At 38.4% G+C, this 27,724-nt stretch overlaps 2 protein-coding genes and 1 long non-coding RNA gene across 15 annotated transcripts; 2 read left to right on the top strand and 1 right to left on the bottom strand.

The window, feature by feature from the left end:
* Positions 1–77: 77 nt before the first annotated feature.
* LOC144036559 (uncharacterized) lies at positions 78–12,577 on the top strand. Of its 8 annotated transcripts, none has more exons than XR_013288675.1 (6): positions 78–683; positions 1,263–1,625; positions 2,092–2,485; positions 2,613–2,696; positions 2,771–2,955; positions 5,627–6,561. It is a non-coding gene; the product is annotated as an uncharacterized LOC144036559 (long non-coding RNA). The 8 variants fall into 8 exon arrangements; XR_013288670.1 differs by having other exon boundaries at positions 2,638–2,696; positions 5,627–6,559; XR_013288673.1 differs by lacking the exon at positions 5,627–6,561 and adding exons at positions 6,609–6,733; positions 12,503–12,577 and having other exon boundaries at positions 2,092–2,955.
* LOC144036544 (tyrosine-protein phosphatase non-receptor type 22-like) lies at positions 3,631–12,609 on the bottom strand. 3 transcript variants are annotated; one of them, XM_077547255.1, is made up of 20 exons: positions 12,396–12,609; positions 11,356–11,464; positions 11,035–11,111; positions 10,798–10,893; positions 10,117–10,155; positions 9,932–10,003; positions 9,766–9,825; positions 8,958–9,100; positions 7,981–8,047; positions 7,810–7,887; positions 7,632–7,718; positions 7,087–7,564; positions 6,680–6,757; positions 5,583–5,719; positions 5,485–5,512; positions 5,060–5,116; positions 4,443–4,555; positions 4,327–4,357; positions 4,140–4,208; positions 3,631–4,047 (listed from the first exon to the last, which is right to left on the bottom strand). In XM_077547255.1, exons 1-20 carry the CDS (start codon positions 12,495–12,497, stop codon positions 3,986–3,988), a joined length of 1,983 nt encoding a protein of 660 aa, XP_077403381.1. In that variant the 5' UTR covers positions 12,498–12,609; the 3' UTR covers positions 3,631–3,985. The 3 variants fall into 3 exon arrangements, 2 of the variants coding, with proteins under 2 accessions (XP_077403381.1, XP_077403389.1); XM_077547263.1 differs by lacking the exon at positions 10,117–10,155; XR_013288667.1 differs by lacking the exon at positions 3,631–4,047 and having other exon boundaries at positions 4,443–4,575.
* Positions 12,610–15,872: 3,263 nt separating this feature from the next.
* Positions 15,873–27,678, top strand: LOC144036519 (membrane cofactor protein-like). 4 transcript variants are annotated; one of them, XM_077547231.1, is made up of 14 exons: positions 15,873–15,891; positions 16,217–16,301; positions 17,275–17,365; positions 17,437–17,625; positions 19,471–19,570; positions 20,796–20,872; positions 20,948–21,127; positions 21,203–21,382; positions 22,702–22,746; positions 24,088–24,108; positions 24,206–24,256; positions 25,649–25,733; positions 26,796–26,852; positions 27,047–27,678. In XM_077547231.1, the coding sequence occupies exons 3-14, from the start codon at positions 17,305–17,307 to the stop codon at positions 27,087–27,089; spliced, it is 1,089 nt and encodes a 362-aa protein (XP_077403357.1). In that variant the 5' UTR covers positions 15,873–15,891; positions 16,217–16,301; positions 17,275–17,304; the 3' UTR covers positions 27,090–27,678. The 4 variants fall into 4 exon arrangements, with proteins under 4 accessions (XP_077403357.1, XP_077403364.1, XP_077403351.1 ...); XM_077547225.1 differs by lacking the exon at positions 15,873–15,891 and having other exon boundaries at positions 16,038–16,301; XM_077547238.1 differs by lacking the exons at positions 15,873–15,891; positions 22,702–22,746 and having other exon boundaries at positions 16,031–16,301.
* Positions 27,679–27,724: the final 46 nt, after the last annotated feature.

Genomic DNA, 27,724 nt, shown 5'->3' with positions numbered 1-27,724 from the left:
GTCCCAAAAAAACTACTGCTCCCGTGATGCTTTTCGACGTCAACGGACTACATTACAACAAACTAAAGGATCACGTACAACGCGTGTGCAAAGGAAAGCAAACGATAGACGTCTGAACTACAACAAGCGAGAAGTGATTTAAAATGCATCAAATGCTTTAAATATGGCAGCGACAGCGGACTCACCGTGGGTCAACAACAGAAAATAATACGAGGGATATTATTGCTCCGTTGCGCAAAGAGAAGAGAAGGAAGAAGAAGAGGGACTTGTCACAATTGGGTCAAAAAGAACCAGAGAAAAGAGTGAATCTCCATCCCATCCTCATTCTTAGAACTTGAGCGCGGGTGAGTATGTCCATGACAGCCATCATCATCATCATCATCATCATCATCATCATCCCTGCAGCCACAATTTCACGAAGTAGAACCTGCCTACTCCTCTTGATCCCACTGAGCCGAGGAAGATGCCTGAGGATCCTCCTAAAAGGCGTTTGTCTTCTGAACCAAACAACCTCTTCACTTTTTTGGTGTAAATCCTACAAATCTAGTCTGTAGGATTATGACGATCACCGGGTTTCTGGGACGTTCGATTATCTAAATATCTATTATCTATTGACCATCCCAGTGCGCCAATACTTACACGTTTTGTTTTGTTTTTTGACAGAACGCAAAAACAGAAAATAGGTGAGTTTTTCGAGGGAGGGGGGTGGGGGGATGGCATACACTCATGTCTGTCATTGATGTTGCTAATGATTCATTATAGGTGTTGTTGTTTTTCCAGGGTTGAATGATTATTATTCAATATTTTATTCACACACACAGACACACAGTACAATGGTGTAGTTCACAGCTCAATTTCTGTGATTCAATGCATATATTTATTTATATTAAAAAATTTGAAAACACTTTGGGTGCACATCACAAGTTAAGTTGTCGACACTACGGTAATCCACAAAGCATTTTCAGATACTGGACCAACTCTCGGCAGCCCGGTTAACTACACATTGAATATGTATGTAGTCTTAAATGTGCTAGCGAGATTTGATTGGTCATACAGACAGCTTTAAAATATGAGTTTTGTTTTTTTTATGTCTGCAAACTCTACCTTTAATAGAGGTGAACTTCTGTTTACTTATGTTTGACAGTCGGGTACCAGTAAGGAGTTGGATTTGTTGCCTGTTTGGTATACTTTAAATATAATAGAAAATGAGACTACTATAGTTTTCTTGTGGACTGATTGTATGATGGTTTCTTTTCACGTAGGTCCATGAATGAGATAAAAAATCTGCACTACCTGCCGAGGGCGAGCGAACCCAGAGAAGTTGTATTTGAAGATCGCACCAAGGGCCATGCTGACCACGTGGGCCAGAGTTCTCACTGGCAAAGTACTGCTGCTGTGGGAGTGCTCAAGGCTGTGCACTTTGGTGAATGCTGGGAACCTTTTGTTGAGAATTAAAGAATTGTGCTTGATCATGTGTAGGCTTTTTATGAATATGGATATTTAAACTCTCCCCCAGGAATAATCGACCTCGTGTAACCAAAGATGTTGTGTGTTTCCATGTGGGTGACTTTAATGAAGTTGTGCAACAACTGCAGCTGGATCTGTTCTAGCCTCCAGTATCTCAGGTACTCTTAACTCATTCACTGCCATTGACGGCTATTGATGTAAAAAATTCATTTGAACTATTTCTATTAGTTTAACATTTTTTTCCACTTTTGTTAACAAGAGTATGAAAACCTAGAAAAAAATGTATTGTACATTTAGAACAGATATAAAAATTTATGATAAATCGTGAGTTAACTATTGAAGTCATGTGATTAATTACAATTCAAAATTAGCAGCGTCGGGCAATTAAAATCCTAATTAATTGCATGACCTCATGAGTTAACTCACGATTAATCACAAATTTTATATCTGTTCTAAAAGTACAATTTAAAAAATATATATAGGAAATAGAAATAGTTCAAATGAATTTTTGACGTCTATAACCATCAATGGCAGTGCATGAGTTAATAAAGGATCCATGATGGAGTTGCCATACCAATGCATTTTTATTTTCCAGTCCTCTAATCATGTGGAATGTTTGCACAGTGTGCTCAGTGGTTGGATGATGCCAAGCTCAACCAGCTGAGAAGAGAAGACGTCCGTTACATCCACACCCAGCTCTTTGACAATGACATTTATTTCATCCCGCGAAACGTCATCCACCATTTCAAGACGGTGTCGGCCGTCTGCAGCCTGGCCTGGCACATCCGCCTCAAACATCACCACAAAGGGAAGCGAGGCGAGGAAACGAAAGACCAGCTGAAACCCAGCGATCTTTGCCCCTTTTCAGGCCCACGTCTCCTCCACTGTGGCCCAGTTTGACACAATTGGTAGCCCCATTGTCACACCACATGCTGAGTTTGCCAAAATTGGAGAACGGCCGTGCCGTCAAAAAAAGCCTCAACTAAAGCCAGCCAAATCGTCATGCTTACCTTACAATGTAAGGCAATTTCCACCTTGACCACTGAACAACATAAATCATCTGCGTTATAGGCAATTTGTCATACTGTGTGTTGATTTCATGACCATTTAAACTCAAAAGGTGAACATGATGTCGTTTGTTGTAGTAGTACTGTAGTCATCTTTTCTCAGGCTGTGAAGGCTCCTGTGTGGAGTCTTCGTAATCTGCACCAGCTTTCCTGTGTTTTCTGGTACTCTGTCTTCCTCATACATTCTAAATACGCTACAAATATCTTTAACTGACCACTCTAAATTGTCTATATAGGAATGAAGATGGTTTCTGTCTGTGTATGCTCTGCAACTGACTGGCAAGCAAGCAGTCCAAGATGTAGCCAAAGTCAACTGGGATGGGCTCCAGACCACCGTGACTCACGCACAACAGGACAAGCTGTGTGGGAAATGGATGGATTAGTTTGCTCCATCTCCAAAGCTGTCTGAGTGACATATCAGGTAACGTCCAATATTGAATTGAAGGATTCTTTTCATTTTTAAAGAGCTTTGAAATTTATGTATTTATAGCTATGTATTTTAGACAACTTGTTTTGCCATTTTATACTTTTTAATATACTATTTATTGTCTCTTGATTATTCTAAATAAATAAAAATTTTCATATAAAGCCAATGACATTGTTATTATACTGGTTAGACTCAGTTTGTGGAGCATGTTTGTGGGTTTTCTTTTGTTTGTTAGTACAACTCAATAAACCTGGGAAAAACATTTTTGCCATTTAATCCATTCACAGATCTACCATAGCTCAATTTTTCATTTTGTTTTTTTTAAACATTTGTTTCAAGATTAACACACAAAGAGATTGCAAATTCTTGAGCATTTCCTTTCATCAGTTTTCAAGAAGCCCATTCTAAACATTGTGATACTTTTGTGGCTGACTTTTTTTTTTTTGGTGTCTGGCAATTTGTTGCCTCCTCAAGTCAAAATACAATCAAAGATTCTACACGTCGTAGCCGCTCATCTCATTGAAACCTGATGGAATGTGTGCTTTATTTCATCTTAGCCTATTTTGACAATAGCTTGTTAGAGACTAGACTTGGGAGCTGTTGAAAATTTCAAAAGAAATGCCCTTCAAATTCTTCAGAAAGCCAAAAAACAACCATGCACAAATGAGCTGAGTGTGTAAAAAATGTTTTTAATGTACCTCGTGAACTCAGACCAACATTCTCAACACTTTAAAAATATTCTTTGAAGGTGATCCAAAATGCAACCCAAGTAAAGTTATAAGAAAGGGAAAAGAAAATGGTGTGCTGGTGGAACACTGACAGAAAACGGGGGGGTGTCCACTGGTGAAGACTCATAAACAGTACATTCACATCAAGTTATTACCAAGGAATGTCCTGATCCTTTTTTTTTTTAGATAAATCTAATAGAAGTGCACTTCATCAAATGTCCACCAGGTGGTTCTAAGTGACCATTAATGAAACGTCACTGTTCTCGAGGACTTGACTTGAGGAGAGGAACATATTTTTACAACCAGCTGTGTGGATAACTCCTGGGTCCTTTTGGCTTCCCTAACCTGTTCCCACATCCTGCGGGAAGCAGAATAAAACATGAAAGGTTTTGCGCTGAAATGAGCCAATTAGATATAGGTATGATGATTAAGAAGATGGTGGGAGCTTACCAAATTTAAACAAGGAGGCTACGACTCCCTTTGTAGATGATGGAAGTAGACCCGGAGTTGCTGGCTTTACTGAGAATGTGATGGGTTGAAAAAAATATATATATATATAATTACTATTTTTAAACATATTTCAGTCTTTTCACTGAGATCATTTTTGTGTTTTATGATAGGACACAAATTTACTTACTTTTCTGCTTGTCTCTGAACAATTTCAGACTCTGAAGGAGACAAAAGCATCCAATAAGCTAGCATGCAAGATTTAGATACAGATTTTTTTTTTTAGATTTTTTTTTTAAATATGACCTTTTTGCAGGATGGGCCCTTCTCATTGCTTTTTTCTGATTTGTCTCCTGACATTGACATCCCACCATCGGCGAGCGAGGCCTTTTGGCTCACATGGCACCCTCCGACTTGTGCTGATAAGGAAGAAGCAGAGCTGGTTTTTGTAAGCATGCGCATGGCGACGAGGTTCTCTGGTGTGCAGCTCCTTTAACTCATTCACTGCCATTGACGGCTATAGACTATAAACTATAAACTATTTCTATTAGTTTAACATTTTTTCCACTTTTGCTAACAAGAGTATGAAAACCTAGAAAAAAAATATTGTACATTTGGAACAGATATAAAATTTGTGATTAATCGTTAGTTAACTAGTGAAGTCATGTGATAATTACAATTTTAAAAAATTCATCGCCTGACGGGCCTAATTTAAAAATAAAAATAAGGGGTGTTTAATCGTAATTAATTGCATGATAATTTTATATCTGTTATAAATGTACAATAAAAAAAATCTAGGTTTTCATAAAAAAGGAAATTAAATTGACTCTTTTTTTTTTTAACTAATAGAAATAGTTCACATGAATTTTTGACGTCTATAGCAGTCAATGGCAGTGAATGAGTTAAATACTGAATCTACTCACCACTTCCTCCCTCAGCAACAGGAGGTGTGGGTGACAGCCATGCTGGAGTCAGTGGCTCTGTAAAAAGAAACGCAATGATCAACAAAACCAATTACGGATTTACTTCATGATGGGCATTGATAGAATACATAAGATATTAATAATTTCATAGGTTAGCTTTATAAAAACTGTTTGGTCAGTCATATATTTATTATTGGATGCACGAGTCTTTTTTTTTTTACCTTCCCAAAGCATTAACTCATTTGGCTTGTTTTCTTCACTACTAATTCATGAGCGATGGCCTAAACTTGGACGATAAATTTGCAGCACATTAGCTGTTACATCCATCTATCCATGTTTGTATACTTCTTATCACAGCTGACTTTGATGAAAGATTTGACTTTGTGGAAAATGAACTAAATGATAGGAAGTGAACCCAATCTTACCTGTGAAAGTCGTTTTTGCTTTCAAACTCTGCAAGACAAAAGAGAGCACTATGTTTAGGGTGCCACGATATAAGATGGCAAGGACACGTTACACTTACCTTACTTCTCACCCACGGCTTTGTCTCCCTCTCAAATGAATCAGCGACCAGCTTTGAAGTACCTGACCACTCTGAGGACGTCCCAATTCTGTTCAGGCTTGCAGCTGGCGTGACTTCTGGCTTACTGGCGACAGGAGCTGCGTGGCCCAAAACAATTTCATCATTTAACACAATCACCAGCCGCAACATTATAGCCACTAGCACAATATAACGATATCAAATTCAAGAGCAGTACAGTTCCAGACCACTCCAAACTACAACTGCAATCATAAACGTATTGTTAGGCACAGTAATTGTCTTTGCAAAACACATCACAAACAGGTTATGTCTTATCTGTTAATATACAAAGGTAAAATGAGTCGAGGATTCTGTGATAATAAATTGAAAATAGAAAAACATTTTGTAGGTGCAAGATTATGTCAGCTCAGGCCTTTCTGTGAAAAGTTTGCATGTTCTCTATGCTTGTGCCAGCCAGTAATATGGAATGTAATAATAATAAAAATAAATAAATGTGATAAAAATGACTAATATTGTAACAACAACAACATTTTTATCAACAATTAATACCTTATTACATTGCTGGGGTTTTATTACATTTTCAGGTGGGTCTTAACCCCCTACCCACCCAAATCTGATCATGTAAAACTTGATGGATAAAATGTTAATTTTTAGAGCAAAGTTCTGCATTTTGTGTTTGGAAAATCTAGACTGTTTTATACATTCACAGCAAAAGCTGAAGTGCTAAAATGTTGGTGTGAAATGTTTCAGAGTTTATTTCTACCCCTAAAATGTATTTTTAACACTGTCTGATTTAAGTGTTGGAGTTATTTGACAGAGTTGATTTATTTAGTGTTAAACTAACTACAGGGCCTAGTACCTATAATGTCATAATTTCCTAAAAAATATATATATTTTTTAAATTAAATAATTGGTGAAATTGATTTTTAAAAAATGTGGGATTTATTACATTTTTGAAAAAGTTAAGTGCAAATTTTAATAGATTTTCATGCGTTCTTATATTTTCAGGAAATGATGACATTGTAGTGCGCTACAATTGATGTGTGTATGGAGATGCTTGGCCAGCTGATTATACCAACCTGTGTCAACAGCTAGTTGATAGGATTCAGGGGTCCGTTCGGGCAGAGGTGGAGGTATGTCTACATCGGTATGAGCTCCTATTGAAATCCGAAAATTTAACAACAACAAAAAAGGTTACTACATTTATTGACAGCAGCGTAATATGAATGATGTCCCTTAAATTTAAATGTAATTGTGTTGGATCCTGTGTTCAATCTATAGCACCTGCCAGAGGGAAGAAATTGAGCCTGTAAGAATTTACTGTAGTCTATCATTCCAAATCCATTAAATCATTGCTATGAAGTGAGAGAATAATCCCTGAAATTTTGGAACTGTGTTGGGATAGTATTGATGAAGGGGGTTGGGTTACATCCTTGTAGAATGCGCTCGCTTCATGTGAGATGAAACACAGGATGTGAGCACTCACCTGTGGCGAGAGTTGAATCCGACTGGAGTGTGCGTTCATTCGGAGACGATGAGCCACTGCTGAGGATTGGACCAACTGTCCATCGCTTCCTCAAATGTTCTGCATTGTCAAACTGAGGGGTGTCGAAGTAGGGGTCCTCCACCATCATACAGACGGCGGGCACCGCAGTGGGTGAAGCTGGAGGATTCGGCGAAGGAATGTCGTCACCATGATGTATGTTCTCCACTGCAGCCACTTCTTGATCAGTGTGGAGCCCTTTCGGTGAAGTTCTACGTCCTTCCTGACGGGTTGTTTGGGCTCCATAAAGTGGGCGTGGTTGCTCCGGGTGAGCATTACTTTGTGTGAAGCCACCTTCTGGAGCAGAGGGCGACATTGTCTCTTTCTGTGGTATGTTGTTCGTGTCCTCATCACAGATGCTGTGGAGTTGTAGCTGCCGACTTCCAATATCTTGCTCCCTCGTAGATGCTCCCATCGTTACCTTGGTTGTCGGATAAAAGAATACGAGTCAGAAATCCTGCTGGAAGATTTTATTTTTTTAAACTCACCTCATTTTTGGTGCTCTGTTCATCCATGGACTGCGAGTATCTCTCAAACAGTAACCTGATGATCCTGTAGACTAATTCATACTGTTCCTAAGGTGGACAAAACACAACACAAAAGATGAATTTACAAAAACATGTTTGATATATGCTAATGCAGATGACAGAAAAATAAGGAAGCTACCTTGGTTTGAACCACAGATGGCCTTTGGGTTCTCATGGCATGAACTAAGTCACATAAATTAAAATCTGGAGTGATCATCTAAAAAAAAAAGCAAGCAAACAACAAGCTCAATGCAATTCTCGTATCGTCTTTAATGGTTAAATAAAGAAAGGGCTGGGTGATATTTCTGACCCCTTTCTTGAGGAGGTTCCAAGTATAATCGATAACGCAAAGCACTCCTGTTCTGCCACATCCAGCACTGAAACCACAGCAGCCAGAAGTGACACTCAACATATCTTCATGACTTGAAACATCTTTCAGTTATAAAATAAAACAAATAATGTATCAGTTACAGTGGATGCCTTTTCCAGGCTTAGCTTCTCGAACCATTTTTGTCAATCTTGCATACAGTATGGTATATGAAGTCCCTGGTCTTTTTAATGTTTAAACAGCTAACAATAAAGAAATAAATAATAATAACAGATCATACCATGTCCAGCTTTGTACAACTCAAAAAATGTAATTAATTCATAAATCCGTACTTGTATTGCTTTTTCTCGAGTTTGTCTGATCAGGAAAGACTGCCGACCTGCAGTGACAGGCATGTTTTAAACTCCACAAAATGGAAAGTATATGATCTCTTTTCAGCCATAAGAGAAGTCAGTTTTCCTGTGTTGCAAAGACGGCTTTTATTTTACTCGTAGATTTTGTATTTTTGGAAACAGCACCTCCATAAAATAAATGAGTGGGTGTGTTCTCTTTTTACTTCTAATAACTGTTAACTTGCACAAAATACTCATGTAGGCTTTAAAGAGTTCAAATGTAGGGGGGTGGAACCTGAGGGGAAACACAGTAGGTTATTGGTTTCCTGTCTTTAAGATATAGGAGGGTCTTTCCAGCTGAAGCTGAGAATAGACATGCATCATAAGCACACCAACCAACCACAACAATATGCGCACCTGTGCAGTCTAATGAATTGTGCTTGTTGTGAAAAGTGAAGTTGAAAAACTTCCAATATTATCTCAGCGCCTTCAACCTCATCAAAATCAACACAATAAAACAGTCAACCAAAAATGTAGACCATGAAGAATAACTGGAACTGAACAGAATGCCTAATGTTTTTTCCATCATCACTTGAAGGTAATGTTGCTGGACAAATGTAAGCTTACCTGCAGTGGATGCACATCGGGACGTTATCATGGGACTGGTAGGTGCGCATCTCCTCCACCATGTCCAAAATGGAAGGAATAGAATCTGGCACTCCGTGGTCTGGCCAGTTAACATAGTGCAACTGTTTCAATGTTCGCTGACACTGGAGAAAATTAAGACACACAAGACAAAAACACGGCCAGTATTATTCAGAACATATCGGCAACATAATACAGGGTGTCCATAAAGTCTCTTTACCATTTAAAATATTTATTAAAAATGCAATTGATTACATATTTTATTCAGATTTGTTCTATTGTATTCAGTGTTTATTAAAGTTTGTTTTTATCACACTGCATTTGTGTGTTTCAGGGATCCTGTTTGTCAAAGAGGTGATGTTGAATGAACCCCTACAAAATGGCTACCCCTCTAGAGAAGGCGCAATGTGTCTCATGGTTTATTGAAACAAAATCGGATAGGCAGACTCAGCGAAACTACAGAACTAAGTATGGAAGAAATCCACCATCACGTCCGTCAATTCGTGCATGGCACAAGAAATTTATGGAGACAGGGACAGTGTTAGATAAAGGAAGGAGTGGGCGACCTTTGACAAACAGGATCCCTGAAACACAAATGCAGTGTGATAAAAAAAAACTTTAATAAACGCTGAATACAATAGGACAAATCTAAATAAAATATCTAATCAATTGCATTTTTAATAATTTTTTGAAATGGTAAAGAGACTTTATGGACACCCTGTAGAACAGTTGTCAAAGACAAATGTGGATTATGAGGCCCAGACATGGAGTGTTTGTTATCATCACTTGCATTGTTATATGTCAATCTTAATGTCCTTATCAGATAGGCTCCTTGGTCTTCTTCACAATCCTACACAAAAAAAACAACAACAGGGCACCCTCAGTTTTATTTTTCGCCTTTTGTTTGGTGAGATATTCGATGGACTGGCCGTAGCCATCAGAGGTAGAATACTCACACAGTCCATAGTGAAGGGCCCACATACAAATGACTTCTCCTCCTTTTGTGGCCAATAACGCTCACACTTTTTCTGCAAAGAACAGAAAATAACCACTAATTTTGAAAAAGAAAAAAAAACAGACAAATGTTTAAACCTTTGGGAATCTTTATCCCCCTTCCGCACCCCCCCCCCCTTTTTTTTACCTTTCCCATCTCAAATTCTCGGCAGGCCATGACTATAACCTAAAGAAAATAAAGAAATAATGTGATGGTGGAGATTACAGGTCATGCATTTGAGTGCTTTAATTGTATGTGAGCTAGTTTCACAGTTAGTTAGCAAAAACTACCAAACTGATTTCATTTCCACAAAACTTTCCACAAGGCCAAGAAGTGACCACATGATGAGGAACTGGATTAAAGTGCAAACTAAACTACATTCTACTTAAAGGTGGACAAGTAGTTGAACGTGGCAGTAGGCATCGACTTTCACCTTTACTGCCACCTACAGGAACAAAGTAAAACACTACCGTCTGGCACGCCATAATCTGTGTGGACATGTTTTGGTTTGTTTGGACTTGCAGGAGGTCTGCGCTCTCCTGCGTGCCATTTTCAATATTGTTGACCTCCGTGTGCCTTGGCAAGTCCTTGACCATCTCTTCCAGAGAGGCTTATTGTCAGCACTTTACTCCCTCTAAAAATGTTGACAATCGTTATTGCCCAAAATTCTACTCACAATATATAATATTGTAAATCAAATGGCAACTGTCGATGAGGTCAAACTTTATAAAGCCTTTAATTAAATGTTTATACAAATAACTCATATTTATAAATAATTAAACAAATCAGTATATTGATGTGTCTACACAGCAATGAAGTGGCTCGTACTTTTATGTCATACTCCCACAGCATCCTCAAGAAGTCCAGCACGGTGTGATGTAGTGGACCCTGAGTAGCAATGTAAGCCTTAGCGCCTGTCACTCCCTGCACACACACACACACACACACACACACACACCCATACACACACACACACACTATTATGGTTACATCTTCAAATATACCTATAATATATATTAAAATATGAACTCATTCATTTTACTCTGATACTGTAATTTTGCTTACCTTGATGAAACTTGCATTAATGTAGTCAGTGTCATCTTTAGAGGTGGTCAATGTGAGCTTCACTCTGCTGTGGTCAACTATGAGAGACGTTATTGAACAACAATATCAGGCAAAACAAACAAGTCAAGGGCAGCTCTGTTAACATGAAGTAGGGCCAGTTATGTTCAACTATTGTGGCTTTGGTCGTTTTATCTTTGTCCGGAATATGTGAATAAATAAGGTAAAAGTGATAGGTTTTGTTTTTTGACATAGTGATGCAAAATAACGTGAATTATTTAATTGTCCTTTATTGTTCATTTATTTCCTTTGAATGAAGCTTACACGGGAGAATGTCCTTGTATCTGTTCTTCTTTATGTTTTCCTGAGTTTCTGCTGATTTGCTGGGGTAGGTCTTGTCATCGCGGTACTTAATTGACTGGTTTCTCAACCTCTGTGGAAGAAAAAAAAATCCACTTTTAAAAAACTGTTAGCTTGAAACACTTTGTATTCTTGCATTATTATTTTTTCTGTACTGTATGTGGTAGGAATATGATAAAATTGCGGAGGGTGTAGGATATGAATCATCAGCACATGCTCAGAATCACTGACTCATATTACTACAAAGCAGACATGTACAAACCGAGGACTTCCACTTGTATTCTACCTTCGGAAAGATTTATCATATCACTAAAGCGAGCATGTTTGCCAAGATTTGTGAAGACGCTGGCCCTGGTGTTGGCCGGCCTCTTCTCTTAGGTCCACAGAGTCTGTAACTGAACTTGAATTTGATGAAAAGGAAGTTGACGTAAGCATGGTTGATTTTCCTCTGGAGTGGTCGAGATGCGGTGTCATGACAGCAGAGTGCCATCTTACGACTCTGGCGTGTGACTTGTTCCCATGGCAGCAGCTCGGTGATAATGATTTCTGTCGACTCGATGTCTTCAACACATTTCATGTTGTTCTGTACATTCTGCCAACGTGAAACTCGTCCCACGACCGTTACACCCTGTTAAGCGGTCATGTTTAGTTGCGTTTATGTTTTACTACCACTGACTATGTTTCTTATCAGCACAGTGACTGCCATGAAATTTTTTGGGACGTTTGCCCCAAAGCCCACGCTGTTTCACGACTATCCCATTTTGTCCACGGTGGCCACCATGAAAAAAAGATGATGACACATTGTCAATCTGTGTAACTGAAAGCAAAAAACATAGGTGGTCTTTCTTCCGTTCATGTTCTGCAGCATTGAAGAGGAAGCACAGTGGTGTTTTAAATACACTAGTTTGCTTACTTCTCTGGAGTCACTCATCTTACACTTCCTTCAGAGAACACAAATTTGCTGTAAGATGTATTGAAATAATGTAGTGCAACACCAGACTCACCACAAACTCCTTGTCGTCGTTGTCTTGTCTGTCCAATTTGGCTAGCAAGCTTCTCACTATACAGGTCTGCTGCTGATCCATGACTGTGTGCTCTCTGTCCATAACAGCTTTAGGTCACCTTTCGTGTTAGGACACCGATCCACAGGTGTGAGACTAAAAGGACACCAAGGCACTAAGGCAAGGTCTCCTGTCACTACTGCACTTTTTTATTGCAGTTTTCACATCAAGGAACTAGGCTGAAAGAACAAGGAAGTTCACAGTTTGTCTCACTGGGTCCTAAAGTCACTCGGTGCAGACTGTATTATAGAGGGAAACATTGACACCCCATTGAGGTGTACGCAAGAGGAGTGCAGGAATGCATGGGTTTGGATGTATCCTGAAGATACAGAATGAATGGATGTCAGAGAGGCAGTGATAGCCTTTGATTCTCTGGAAGCGCTAACTAATCCACTACTTGTGTATCTCACTATAATCAGGATCATTATCAAGCTTGTGAGAGCTTGTTGATGAGTTGATCATTTGATTCAGCTGTGTTGTAGGAGGGAGACATGTAAAACCGTTTGGATAGAGCATAGAATATTTATGGATAGAGGCTTCAAACTGTTCGAGGCAAATGTAAATCCAATATAGTGGTCCTTCGGGGTTTGAACAGAATTCGTTCCTGCGAAGTGTTCAAAGTCCAAATTGTTCAACCTCTGAAAAATGTTTTCCCATAGGAAATAATGTAAATGCAATTAAACCGTTCCCAAGCTCCAAAAACAGAAAATTCCTATGTTTATTTCTATTTATGTTTGTTTTACATTTACAGTACAGTACAGTATTTAAACAATAAAAATACCTGTTGTGGTGTGATGGCATCAGTGGATGATAAATGCTATGTTAATGCTAGTTTTAGTTCAGTGCTGAGTTTGTGTATTTTACATTGGGCATATTGTTAGACTACTAACAGTACTACAACTTCTTGTATTTTTTTACTCAGATTTTTTGTTTGAAGTCCGAATTGTATGAGTTCCAAGACGTTCAAACTCCGAGGTTCCACTGTACATATGTTTACGTGACACGTGATTTGAAGTGACTGCTTTAACCAGTACAACAAAGAATTTATCGGAATCAGCCATCTTTGTTGCCTCAAACGCTTTAAGGGCGGAAATGGGAAACTCCCAGTGGAATAAATCGGACTTCAAACCCACCTTGAATGTAGCATAAGACCGCCATTTTGACTTTTGGTGAAAGCTCGGAATTGTCAATACAACGCAATGCAAATGCTATTTTTATACGGTGAAAACAAATGGCGTACTGCTTTTGCCAGGCGACTATCATACAAACCAGTCAGATTCTTATAGTTGTGAAATGACATTTTATCACATTTTTAAGTCAAAATAATCCTCACAAATCATATTACAAGGGTCCAAAGTCCAATGCTTCATTTTACCTAGTGGACCGCTCGTTTGGCTCATGACATTAGCTCGGAATGCTCGGAAAGCTCAGAAAAACGCAAAATGATTCATGAACAAAGATCAGAAACCATCCCACTAAACATCCGACGTCCATTGGACCTCCAGATCATGTCTTATCGCGTCGGCTGGTCGTGGACCGCATTTCTACGTCCATATAACCACCAAAATAGTTTGATATATGACGTCTAACCATGGCCTTAATATGGACGTTGATATGACGTATCATACTCACCATGTTTGTAGGTTTGAACGTGAGCACAAAAAACAGTATCACATACGTTGCATTATTTGTGTTTTTATTTTAATTTTATTTTTTAGTTAATAAAAAATATATACAAATGTGTATTTTATTGTTATTTTTTGGACTCGAAAGTTTACGTTTCGACGCAAATGTAGAAATTCATTCTATCCTGCATTTGGTGTATATATAGGCTCCACTTCTCTTGACTCTCCCATATGTGCATTCAGGAAGTGGTCCTGCTGATCTGCTCAAGGTAAATTGCAGTAAGATGCCCCTATTATTTTCTTATAGCCACATTTATACTTTTCGTTTCAATGCTGTACTGTGATCTGTCACTAGCATTATCAATGGCAGGAGGACCTGCTGTTAGTGATGGTAAAACGAGGCTTTCTGAAGCTCTGAACCTTTTTTGAACCACTGTGTCATAAAATGGTTCACTATCCGAAGCTTCATTCAGTACCCTTGGATGACCTCTAGTGTCAGTAGGGATAATTGTACATTTGGGTTTCATCCAAAATAAATATGTGACACGCTTCTTGTGAAAAATAAATAAATAAAACTGTATGATAATAATAATATTAATTATTATTATTATTATTATTATTATTATTATTATTATTATTGTTATTATTATTATTATTATTATTATTATCATCAATAAAACCTAACATCTCATTTTTTAATGTGGCAGTTACTCAAATGACATGGCAATGCAACTGTGTTTTATGAATTTGTAATTTGTACCCCATCGCAGAAATTAGACCCATTAAGCAACACTTAAAAAAAAAAACATCCATCCATTTTCTTATTTTCTTAACCACTTAGTCCTCACAAGGGTCGCAGGACTTAAATCTAAAATAAAATGTGATTGTCTATAGCTAGCCACGCACCGACGCCACCGCTCGTTACCACTGTTTACATGTTTCAAGATACTTTGGTCAAGTAATTATTCACCTCTTCATATGTTCTCCTTTTCAGATGTATGCTAAAGCAATGTGGAAGGAGGAGGGCAAAGAAGTGGAGGGCACGGAGCCATTTATCTGGACCGAACCATGCGATGGACACACAGCAAAGCACACATATGATATATATATATATATAAAATAAAAAATAAACCTACTGTATTGTAACAAACTGGATTAGTACGCTATATTTGTATTTCTTTATTGATGATTTTAATGCATGATTTCGCACTATTATTTCAGTCATAAATAATCAAATAACGAATGTAGGCCTACAATTTGATCTATATAAAGTGCCAAAAGGACGTTTATACGACCTGTTTTGAACCCGATTAGAATTTTTCACAGACGTTTTTTTTAATGTATGTCACTAATCTTCATTGAAATGACGTTGATGAAATTACGTAATCTGATATTGCAATCTGCACCTAAATGTGACGTATTTTCTACGTATGGCTATTACGTAGAAAAGATGTTTCTACGTCTGCTTGCTCAGTGGGATTTGACACAATTGCAGTTGCTTTTTTTTAAATCAGCGATAATGGCCTACATTTCTATTTTCAAAGGAGTTGGGATGGTCTCGTGTCTCTTAGAACTGGTCTGGTTCTGGGATAACTAATTTTGAATTTTGAATGATTTTTTGTTTTGTTTTAAGTCCTAAACCGGGTGTTGAGCAGCTGTTATTTTGAAGGTGGTCAACGCAGTGGCATGTCGGCATGTTACCGTAATGCACAATTTTAACAATCGTTGGGGCGGCTGGCTTGACTTCGTCTTTTCGAGTGGAGGCTGGCCTGACCGCAATCTTTTTACATACACCGTACATAACCGTACACCAGGTTAGCCACTGGAGTGATTTTCCAGAATTTTGAAAAAATGATTCATAAATACATATACAGTTTTGTACATTTTGCCGAAACTAGAAAAAATATATACAACGATCAAGCTGTGTCTTAACAACTGCTTTACAATTGGGAACTGTATTTCTCCTTAAATGTGCTACAGTTAGCAATCTGTTGTCTGTAAATGTTGTTGTTTTATTTACTGTGTATAAAATGAATGAGATGAGAATAGAGCGTGTTCTAAATTTGACACTGTTAGTTGTAGTGTACTTATAAGAGGCCGGGTGGATCGGTTGAGTCATGTGGTGTTTATGGCTGGCAGCCTGGCACGCCTTTTCCTGTCAACGTTCGTTGGGACATAAATTCACCATCTTGAAGCGGCGTTTCTAATCGGGGATGACCTTCTGGTGAGTTAAATAATCATCACAATGTATTTTGTACGGTTTGTTTGTTTTTTGTTTAGGCCAAGTCTTCAAGTAGTTAGCTCACCGACGTTGTTTGTACCGTACTAACATGGCGCCTACAAACCTGAACGTTAGTTAATGTTTTGCTAGCTGACAACACGCTACAAACGCAACCTTGTGCTAAATTGGCAGTTCCGAAGAAACATTCACTACACCACAGTGTGATGTTCAATACATATTACTAAACGTGATATAGTACATCTCTCACGAGTGTTGGACAATTAAATGGGCAGTGTCCACAGAGCTTCTAGCAACTAGCTAGCGGATAAATCTGATAGCTTACTGTCGTAGGTCTTGATGGTCAAAAGTAATAATTTAGTCAATAAACCGTCAGGCAACGACGTCTGCCCTTATGATTCATGAGTGTCCGCATCGTATATTTCAACCCAAAAGGAACATTAGCTTCCGTGTGTGTATGTTCTGTATGTAGTACACTTAAGATGCACACAAAGGTAATGACACACATATCTTAAATGGGGCTCGATTATATCAGTTGGATCATTTTCCTGCGAGTTTCTGAACTTTACCAAGATCGCAACTTAAGTTTCCTGCTTAAAAAAAAAAAATCCTATCGATGGGCTTTTTTAACAGGAGGGAAAAGTCTATTATTTATTTTAAAATGTATTTTTATGTTATTAATTTTAACTGGCTGGGAATGGGCTTCCTTAGAATTACATTTTTTTTTCCTGTTCCAACATTATTGTGTCCATTTAGAAAATAAGGCGGGTTTGGTGTGGAGGCATTTTTAGTGCAGTCCTCCACACATATTCATGGCTTTGTTAAACAAAAAAGGTTGGGGTATTTCATTTAGTATTCTCTCATTTTCTCTTGTTGGTTTTCTTTATACCAATACTTTTGTTAACTAAAATGTTAAGACTGCTAATCAGCATATTCATTCCTTATTATTGTTTACCAGGTATATGTCATTGCTTTGCCTGACCCAACCATGGATGTCTCCTCCTTGTTTCTGCTACCGTTCTATCTTGGCCTTGCCGTGGTTGCTCAAGGTGAGTGGCGTTTGAGTGTTGGAGGGCTCGTGTTGGCATTGTTCTCACCTTTTCATATTTTGCAATTACAGCTCAAGACTGTTCCAGTCCTACTTTAGGTGCCAACATGAACCTAAAGGGCGATGACATTCTTAAAGATACATTTCCAGATGGGAGCGAAGCTGCTCTTGCCTGTGCTGTGGGTTACACGCCGAAGTTTGGGGCTCGGTTCATCACCTGTACAGCTGGTGTCTGGAGTCCTGTGACACTTGAATGCGAGAGTGAGTCATTTAGTTTTATTTAATTTTAAATAATTGTTATGACTGTGCACTGTATGTTAGTGTTTTCTGATGTAAAAATCCTGTATATTTAACCAGCTTGTAAATTAGGGGTGTGCATTTCTACACTAAAGGATGATTCGATAAGCATTTCGATTCATGCAGTGTGATAAAGTCCAACCCAAGGACAGTTGACATTTTCAAAGTGGAAAGATTCGGTTCAATTCAGTTTGGTTCTACCTTATTCCGTTCTTCAGTAATCAACAATAGAAAATGGTTACTTTCACCGAAATTCTCTGTTTTGAAACAAAAAGCGGAGAAAAAGAGCTTTTTGTGAAACGATGTTATTTCATGCACTCTAGTGAATTGTACACTTATTTTTGTCCATTAATGATGCCACAAACACCTAAATAGTGCTTTACTTCTGTAAAACGCTTTCACCAACAATGAAAAAGTGTTTTTAGTTTGCAAAATACGTTTATTTCCATTCAACAGTGTTAACAATTTGACAAAACAATTTCGCAAACTATTTACAAATGTGTGCAACTGTGGTACTACTTACAATTATGTGGATGTTTCAAATACAGTTTTTCTTTTTATAACGCTCTCCTGCGTGCAAGGAGAGGGACCAGGATTCGCACAACAGATTAGTTTCACTTTCGCTTTGTCCGTTTCGCGTGCAGACGTTACACTTTCTTGACGGACTTTTTTTCCGGGGAATAAATAGCAAGTAGCAGGCTGTACACACTCCTCCGATGAATATGCATTGGACTCGGGGCACTCTTCGTCGTCCGATTGAACGTCCGCCTGAGCGTTGTGCTCTGTGTTTTCTGGTGTCAGCATCGCTAGCCCGTGAACCTTTATAACGTCGTCATAGCCGCCGCGTCAGCGCTTCCAACTTCGCCGTCAACCTCGGAGTCACCATCATCATCATCGATGATGATCATCGTCGTCATCAATGTGCTCTTTATCGTTGGTCGATGTCTTTGAAAAAAAACGGCTCAACCGTGAGCTGCTTGCAAGCGGCCGCCATTATGGCTTCTTCAGCCAATGCCATTGTCCCCTCAACACTCTAGCACCGCCTCACGTCTTCTACTGACGCCCACCCAATCTTGTCAAAAGAGAGTCATCGCTGCCCTCTAGGGGCCAAAAATTGTCATTAGGCTCAATAGACCTGCTTGAAACTTTCACCACAGCTGCGGAAGGCTTGCCTGCACCCGTTTCAAAAAAATAAAAATAAATTGGATGGCGTCTTTTAATGTCATTGGCGGCCCTCCGTAGGTTTTTACTTGACGTCTTTTAACGTCAGTGGCAGTGAAAGAGTTAATATCTTTTTCCCAAGGTACTGGTTGCTATGGACATTTGAAAGATGCAGCGGCCAAAACTTTAAACCCGTTTTTCTCAAAAGTAGGGATTTCAACCTGCCAACATTAAAATTGCTGTAACTTTGCCAATTTTTTAGGTATGTTCATGTATTATGTATCATTTTAAAGGGAATTGAGTGTACAACTTGAATATATGAATACCTCAAATTTGTACACATGAAGACCCTTTTGCCAGAGCCGATCACAATTGGTCATTAAGTAAAAAGTTTAATTTTCTCTTTATTTACAATTGCTCTTTAATCAAGCAAATATTATCCAAGTAGTTTATTCAATAACATTTTCAGTAGGATGTTATGAAAATATTAAATAGCTGCAGCCCTACAATTCAAACCATTGTCATATTTTCATTGTTTGATTAAACCTTTGCTTTATTCATTCATTGATTTGCAAAAATGCTTCTCAAAGAAAAGTTATTTTGAACCATGGTTACATCCCTATTATAAATACTTTTTTCCCCCTCCAGGAATCTACTGTGAAGCTCCACTACCAGTGACCAATGGAAAGTTTGATTTTTCAGGGGGGTCGCAGTTTGGTGACATATTAAGCATCAGTTGCTTAAAAGGGTAAGAGCTAAAAAGTATGAGAACTCATTGTTAATTTTGTGGCTGTTTAGTTGCTGTCTGATTGTATGAAGGCATATTAGCCACACTGGATTTTTTTTTATAATGGTATTGTAGTATACCCATATTTAATTAGCCCTGTGAGATAAATTAATTGAAATACGGGGTTACAGTAAAGTCATAATTGTGACTTCAAACATAAATGTGAACACAACAGCAGACCAGTGGCTGCTGTATCTAGAGACCTTCCATATATGAATCCACTATCTTAATTCTATGATTTTTAGTCTCTTTATTTCAGTGTAATTATTTTGTATTTTTCTCAGTATGGCCCACGTTTATGCAAGGTGGTGCTTATCACCAATAACTGATAAAAAGAACTGACTCATCAATTAATCTGATGTCTACATTGCATGTTCATGTATGTGCTTCTGTTTGAGCAACTGTCCACATTTTCTGACTGCTGGAGCCGGGGGGACGTGTACTTTGTCTGGATTGGAAGTGTCAGATGTCGGCTTGGGTGGGCAACTCGGTCCTCGAGGGCCAGAGTCCTGCAGGTTTAAGATGTCTCCCTTCTCCAACACACCTGATTCATATGATCAGCTCATCTGCAAGTTCTTAATAAGCCTAATAATGACCCTGTTCATTGGAATCAGGTGTGTTGGAGGAGGGAAACCTTCAAAACCCTGTAGGACTCAAAGACCAGAATTGCCCACCCCTGCCTTATAGTCAGTGTGCCTTTGGCATCCTTGTATATACTTAAAATGCTTTTTTACAGAGTTTAAAACGATGGTTACCGTACCACCCCTGTAAACTCATGTGTGCATGTTCTCCCTGTGCTTGCTTGGGTTTTCTCTCTGTACTCTTGCTTCCTCCAACATTCCAAAAACATATGCATTTGGTTAATTTAAGATTAGGTGTGAGTGTCAAATGGTCTGTTTGCTGTATATGTGCCCTGAGATTGGCGACCAGATGGACATTTTTGACTTGTGTTGTTTTTATTTTCATATGTTGAATAACCTACTACTATTGTATTGACATGAGTAATATGGGGTAGGACTTGATACGTTCTTGTACTTCTTCCTACTCTCTTCGAACATGTAAACTGTGCTGATTTATGACAACTATTGATGTTCCTTTTCATTCTTTTTCAGCCCCTTAATGTTTATATGTTCAATCAAATAATGAATCTAATTTCCTTCCAATTCCTGTTTTCCTACCCTATTAGATATATAATTGTTGGTAACACTCAACAAACCTGTTTGGCCAATGGGAAGTGGAGTGGCCACCCACCATCATGTGAAGGTAGTTGACTTCAGTTGCTTGACCAATTATGACAGTGCTGATGACTTTTTACTAGTTGATATTTTTCATTTGCAGTGGTGATCTGTAAACCTCCACAGCAATTGGCCGAAGGCTCTTTCAGCCCCATAGAGGACAACTATAAATATAGAGATGTTGTAAGATACACGTGTAAGAAAGATTATGTCCTCGATGGGTCCAAAACAGCATCATGTTCCCATGATGGAAATTTCACACCTGATCCTCCTGTTTGTGTCAGTGAGTGTACCCTTACTACCCATCCACCCCTTTAACAACATAATCAGTAATCTCATCATTTCTTCTTTCCCACAGAGGTTAAATGTCCCGAGTTCAACATTCTAAATGCTGAGGTCATTTCAGGTGGTCGACCTCCGTATGAGCACATGGAATTTGTGACGTTTCAGTGTAATTCTGGATTTGAGATGATTGGATATCCCACCGTGACATGTCAAATCAACAGCCAATGGTCACCGGAACCTCCAACTTGTCAGCGTAAGTCATGTCCTAGCTCCACGCCATGAAAGGAATCCCGTACTCAAATGGATATGAAATATTTCATTGTAATAAGAAGTGCTTGACAAAACAGGTCAATTATTTTGTATAATTTAAAAGCGTCTGTATCATGAAAAATCAACTTTTGGTAGCTTATAGCCATGTTAAAATGCTAATTCGGCACCCCAGAAATGGTGTTTTCCTCCGTTCACCCATCTCTGAGCATCATAGGTCATTCCAACCCGAGAAAACGAGCGTCACTCAATCTGTGACATGTGGAGTTAGGATCCACCCCTGCACCGCCTCTGCGGACTCAACACATGTCTACTTTCCCTGAGGCCTCCATGCTCGCAAGATAGTGATAAAAGTAGCCTTTATCTATAAACATTTTAAACATTTTTTCCAAGTGAATTCATATCTCACTTTGATGAAAAGGGACATCATAAAATAAATGTGCAAGTTGGACAGGTTGGATATTACAGCTCCCTACATTTAGTGTGAGGAGTACTTTTAACTAATGGCAAGGACAAGAGGGGTGCGGCAGCCACACAGGAGAGGCGGGGTTTTACTGAATCAGGCGTCTTACTTCCGGCTTACAAAAATAGCCAGCAAAATAACTCATTTTCATAAGAAATTATATCTCCGTGGTGTCAAAGGTAAGGTTTAGTTAATCATTATATGCCTATAGTTGACTGTGGAAGGGCTTAAAATACCCTGATACAGAACCTTTATAAGAAGACATAACAAAAAATAAACAAAGCGAAACCTTTTTATGTGAACATTATTTTTTTCAACTCATAGGATGCGACCTCTTATAATATGGGGACAGATTTGGCAAAATAAGCATGTCCACACCTACTCCATCATTGGGACATACAGTACAAACCCCTCCACCACAATTGGGTGATGATTCCCAGAGGCAGAATTAAGAGATTTAAGGGGTTAATTGCTGCCAAGTGCCAAGACATCAACTAGAAAGATGTTAGATATTATAACGCCAATGCAAAAAATCTGTTCAAGTCCCTGTAAAGTGAAAACAAAAATGTGTTCAACCGAGAAGAGTGTTGTTAACAATCCTGCCAAAATTGAATGATTACAGAAAATAAAAAAAAATAGCCTTATATTTCTAATAAGGCTTCAAAATTGTGTTGGGGGAGAAACAAAAACATTTTCTCTGCTCTCAAACGCTATGGGTATGTCCATTGAATCCACTAAAAAATATTATATAAATCACTAAAATACTTTTTTTTTTTTTATGCAGTGGGGGGTGGAGTGGCTTGTTGCTTAGGTCATAACACAACCTCTCTCTGTTTCTACAGGAATAAAAACTCCTACGACCACTGTTGATATAAAGACAGCAACAGGTATGTGTCTACATGGACATACCCACAGCGTTTGAGAGCAGAGAAATTGTATTATTTATTTGCTTGTTTATTTTTTATAATCATTAAATGTTGGCAGTGTTGTTAACACTCTTCTTGGTTGTCTCAAATTTAGAACACATTTCTGTTTTCGCTTTTAGCGATAGTGTCTTAGTTCACACTGTAGCTCAATTCCGAATTTAAAAAAAAAAAAGAGAAAAAGAAAAAAAATCTGAATTGGGCATCACGCCCTGTAGTGTGAACGTAGCCAACGTCCGCTACTCAAGGGCTTGAGTCCTGCATGTTTTAGAGGTTTCCCACGTTCAACACAGCTGATTCATATTTAAGATCATCAGCAAGCTATGCAGGAGCCTGATAGTTATCCTGATCATTCATGGTCTAAAACATGCAGGACTCAGGCCCTCGAGGACCGGATCTTGACACGTGTGCTTTACAGAGACTTGAACAGATTTTTGCATTGGAGTCTGTCTATACTCGGTCTTCGAGGGCCGGAGTCCTGCAGGTTTTGGATGTTTTCCTTCTCCAACACATCTGATATATGATCAGCTTATCAGCAAGCTCTGCATCAGCCTGATAATGGGCTCTTTGCACAAATCTACTACTTCTTGAACTCAGTACCACTCTTTCATTTCCTGTCTTTCATGATTGGACAAACTGATTAATCCAGGTGTGCCTGACCTCAGTAACCACAACGACAATAGCCAGACACACCTAGATTAATCAGTTTGTCCAATCATGAAAGACAGGAAATGAAGGAGTGTTATTGAGTTCAGGAAGTAGTGGATTTGTGCAAAGAGTCCATTATCCTGTTGATTGGAATCAGTTTGTGTTGGAAGAGGGAAACCTCCAATACCTGCAGAGCTCTGGCCCTCGAGGACAGAGTTTGCCCACCCCTGTCTATAATATATTGCTGTGCTAAGTGTTCCCTTCATTTTTTTTTCTTTTGCAATGTATATGCTATCTATATATGTACTGCTCAAAAAATCTGAACAATTGAGGGGAACACTTAATTTAAAAAAAATGTTTAGCAGTGTGTATTGATGGAAATTTTATTATTAGAAATCAGTAAAATACTTAAAAAAAAAACGCTTCTATAGGAATAGAAAGTCCTACGACCACACCTGTCGACAAAGAGACAACAACAGGTATGTGTCTACATGTGGCACAAAAAGCAATACTGAGGTTTATATTGGCTCTTTTTCTTGTACTTTTTTCAATCCTTGAAATTAACGCACTTATGTTGGACATGCACTAAACATTGAGTCAGTATATAAATCTTGTTTCAATCTATGTTGTGTAACATGCATTTTGTGTCCATTTCAGCTACTCCTAAACCAGATGACAGTAAGTACTAATGTCTTCTGAATAAAATCCTTTAAGGTTAACTTATTGATGAACTGCTGTTTGACACATTTCTGACTTTTTTTCCTTTTTCTTTTAGAAAGTGGCAGTGGTAATCATTTGGGGATGTATCTGGGTATTACTCTTGCAGGTGAGTGTTAATTTCCTGCGATAACTACAAAAACAGTATTCTTTTATTTCAACAAGGTTCTGTTATTTTGTATATGTCAGGACATAATGTGTTTCCTCCCGTGTCACATTTGGCCATTAAGTGTTTTGTTACATTACTTGGGGTCTCTCTGATGTGCATATTCTAAAATGAAGTTGCGATTATACCAAACATGATAAATGAACTTCATTAACTCATTCACTGCCATTGCTATATACGTCAAAAATTCATTTGAACTATTTCTATTAGTTTAACATTTTTTCCCCACTTTTGTTAACAAGAGTATGAAAACCTAGAATTGTATTTATTTATTATTATATTAACATCTAGAACAGATATAAAATTTGTGATTAATTGTGAGTCATGCGATTAATTTCAATTACAAATGTTAATCACCTGACGCCCCTAATTTTTAATAAAAAAAATTAAATCGGGAGTTAACTAGTGAAGTCATGCGATTAATTACAATTAAAAAAAATGTATCACCTGACGTACACCTAATTTTTAATAATCTTTTCTTTTATAAAAAAAGAAAAAATATCTTTGAAGATAATCTTTTCTTAAAAAAAAAAAAGATTTAAAAAAAGAAAAGATGTTTAAAAATTAGGGGCGTCAGGCGATTAAAATTTGTCATCGTAATTAGTCCCATGACTTCACTAAATAACTCACGTTTTATATCTGTTCTAAAATTCCAATAAAAAATTCTAGGATTTTATACTCTTGTCAACAAAAGTGGAAAAAAAATGTTTAATTAATAAAAAATAGTTAAAATGAATTTTTGACACGTCAATGACAGTGAATGAGTTAAAATGCATGCGAAATCTCGTGAGGCGTGTGCACGTATTATATAAGTTTAGATTTACAAGAACAAAAAGGGAAGTTGCCACGTGTACAATTTTTAGAAGTATATTGTCAAACTGTCTATTCAGCGAAGTAATAACTTTGAAGAATGTCAAAGTCACTGCCAACATCTAAATGGTCACGTCACTCATTTTTCTCGATTGTTCTTATTATGAGTTAACATTGCATTACTCTACAGTACTGTGTACTGTAAATGTTTTTGGCACCGCTAACGTAAAGGTTCTTCCAACAATATGCACCTCCGCACAATGGTATTCATTTTGGTTGCCTTTAGAATCCAAACCATTCATTCTTGAGAGACTGGTAGCCGGCTCTACAGTAGTACTGAATATACAGGTGCAAGAAAAAGTGTACAGTAAATAATGAACCCGAGAAGGAATATGCACAAATGGTTGGTCTTCCAATGTGACCTACAGTATACAGCTGGATATTGTTTTCAGTTCAATGTATGTTCAATGTCTATTTGTTGCCTTAATTACTCAAACTTTTTTGTTTTCTCCCTGGTCATCAAAGTCTTCTTGGGACTAGTTGCCATTATTCTCGTTGGATGCTATTACTGTGGAGGCCTTGCATTCATCAAGAAAAAGCGCAAAACTGGGTAAACTGATCTTTTCTACGACCGCCTATGCAGATTAACACTTGCACGAACGCTTTCTGTCAATTCTGTCTTTTGCGCTAACAATAATGCCAACTCACAAATAGCCACTAATTCGTGGGCTAACTGTTAGCTCGCGGGCTAACCATTCACCCACACGCTAACCCCGGGATAACTCCCAAATAGCCGCTAAAAAACGGCTATTAGGTTAGCCCGTGAGCTAACCGTTAGTTCACGGGCTAACCTAACAGCCGTTAATTTGCGAGCTAGTTGGTTAGCTCGCGGGCTAATAGCCGCTAATTCGCGAGCTAACGGTTGGCTTGCGGGCTAACCATTCACCCGCACGCTAACTCTGGGATAACTCCCAAATAGCCGCTAAAAAACAGCTATTAGGTTAGCTATTAGCTTGCGGCCTAATAGACACTAATTGCTGCTTATTGGCTGTTAGCACTGCACGAGCAACCAATCAGATGGTGATGTGGGCGGGCCAATGCTGCAGGGAATCAACAGCCGCTGACTCAGAGTAGACGGAGAAAAGCGCCTATCGGAGCAAAAATAACAGTTTTTAATATATCGGCCATCAAAACAAAAAAAGAGGCCGATGCTGATATTCATAAAATGCTGAATATCGGCGGCATATCTGCCGGGCCGATTATCGGTCTGTCTCTATATTCTCATTAGAATTGATAGCCTGAAATTAAAAGTGGAGCTAGTGTATTGTGTGCTGTATTTAGTTGCGATGGGAAATGTCAGGCGTGTGGTGGACGCGCATGCAAGAGGACGTGACCACAAGCATACTTGTTGATCATCTCATCAGGCAATCCTGACTTTAAAGAACTTAACGTTTGCATTTCACAACATTGAGGCAGGCAAGACTTTTGTTCCATGGTTCTCACGAGACATTTGAACAAATTTTTCTAACGATAGTGGGGGCAATACCTTCCTCTTTTTGTATGTATGCATTTCTTTGGGAGCCCTTTTCAGCTTTTTTGCCAGCTCCCTTTTTTTCGTGGCTGCCAGCTCATGCGTTCACACCTGTGTTGATTGGTCATTACTGCATTGCAGCTATCGGAAAGGCCGCTCCAATGATGAGGCTGCCAAAGATGGGGAGGGAGAGGTTCGGTAAGACACCTAGTGCTGCTGAGAGCTTGAGTGCAAATAAATGTGCTTCTCATCCCCAAACTACACTTGCATGTTATCTCCATCATGTAGCAACATTCTTAGAGATGATTTTTCCCACTCGTTCCTCGTTCACAGCGCTGCATACCATTTTTCACATTAAATTACATCTAATTCATTTCTTTTCTTGTTCACAGTAAGCATAGGACTCCTGCTGGCACATTGCTAGAAATGGGATGAAAACTGTAACTGATGGCTCTCAAGTGGATGTTACATTAGTTTCTTCAGATGTATCTGTAACATGGTGTACTTAGCACCCTGCTCGAGTTTTTTTCCCAGCACTTTTTTTTTTTACCATAGGTTTCCTTCCTCCACTTGCAAATCATATAATTTTGTACTTAAAATTTTCTACTTGCACGCTGAAATAAAAGCAGTACAACATGGGTGTACCTTAAATGGCGAATTGAATTCCAAACCGCCCATGATAAGGAGAACATGACTCAAAGGGCTTTGAAGCAAATGTGCACTTCCTTCAGGCATGTCAGATTTTCCCCAGTATAGTCCCAATGGGATCTCTGAGGAGGAGGAAGAGCTGGGATTCTTGATGCCTTCATGCACTTTGTGTTTTAGCTTGTGGCAAATATGTTTTGTTTTTACTGACTGTTGGGTCAGCTAAAAAAGGCTTTGCTGTGGCTAAAAAAAATAAAAATGAATGTATATTCATCTTTTTTAAATAATAAGCACTTACTGACATTTCTCCATATTTATTGGCTTAAAATCAGCTTTCATGTTGTTTTATAAGTTAAATGAAATAAAAGACTAGCCATCACGTTTCTGGTGTGTGTGTTTTTTTATTTTTTAAATAGACTTTTAAA

The sequence above is a fragment of the Vanacampus margaritifer genome, chromosome 1 (assembly GCF_051991255.1).
Source record: "Vanacampus margaritifer isolate UIUO_Vmar chromosome 1, RoL_Vmar_1.0, whole genome shotgun sequence".
Classification (NCBI taxonomy): Eukaryota; Metazoa; Chordata; class Actinopteri; order Syngnathiformes; family Syngnathidae; genus Vanacampus; species Vanacampus margaritifer.
The sequence above is the reverse complement of the archived record's forward strand: the minus strand, read 5'-3'. Positions and strand labels throughout refer to the sequence as shown.

Coding starts and splice junctions, on each gene's coding strand:
- LOC144036544 (XM_077547255.1), bottom strand. CDS start 12,497: ATGGACAGAGAGCACACAGTCATGGATCAGCAGCAGACCTGTATAGTG. Junction 10,004..10,116: donor GAGAATTTGAGATGGGAAAG/GTAAAAAAAAGG, acceptor TGTTCTTTGCAG/AAAAAGTGTGAGCGTTATTG. Junction 7,888..7,980: donor GGAACCTCCTCAAGAAAGGG/GTCAGAAATATC, acceptor TTTTTTTTTTAG/ATGATCACTCCAGATTTTAA.
- LOC144036519 (XM_077547231.1), top strand. CDS start 17,305: ATGGATGTCTCCTCCTTGTTTCTGCTACCGTTCTATCTTGGCCTTGCC. Junction 19,571..20,795: donor AGCATCAGTTGCTTAAAAGG/GTAAGAGCTAAA, acceptor CTACCCTATTAG/ATATATAATTGTTGGTAACA. Junction 24,257..25,648: donor TCTGGGTATTACTCTTGCAG/GTGAGTGTTAAT, acceptor TGGTCATCAAAG/TCTTCTTGGGACTAGTTGCC.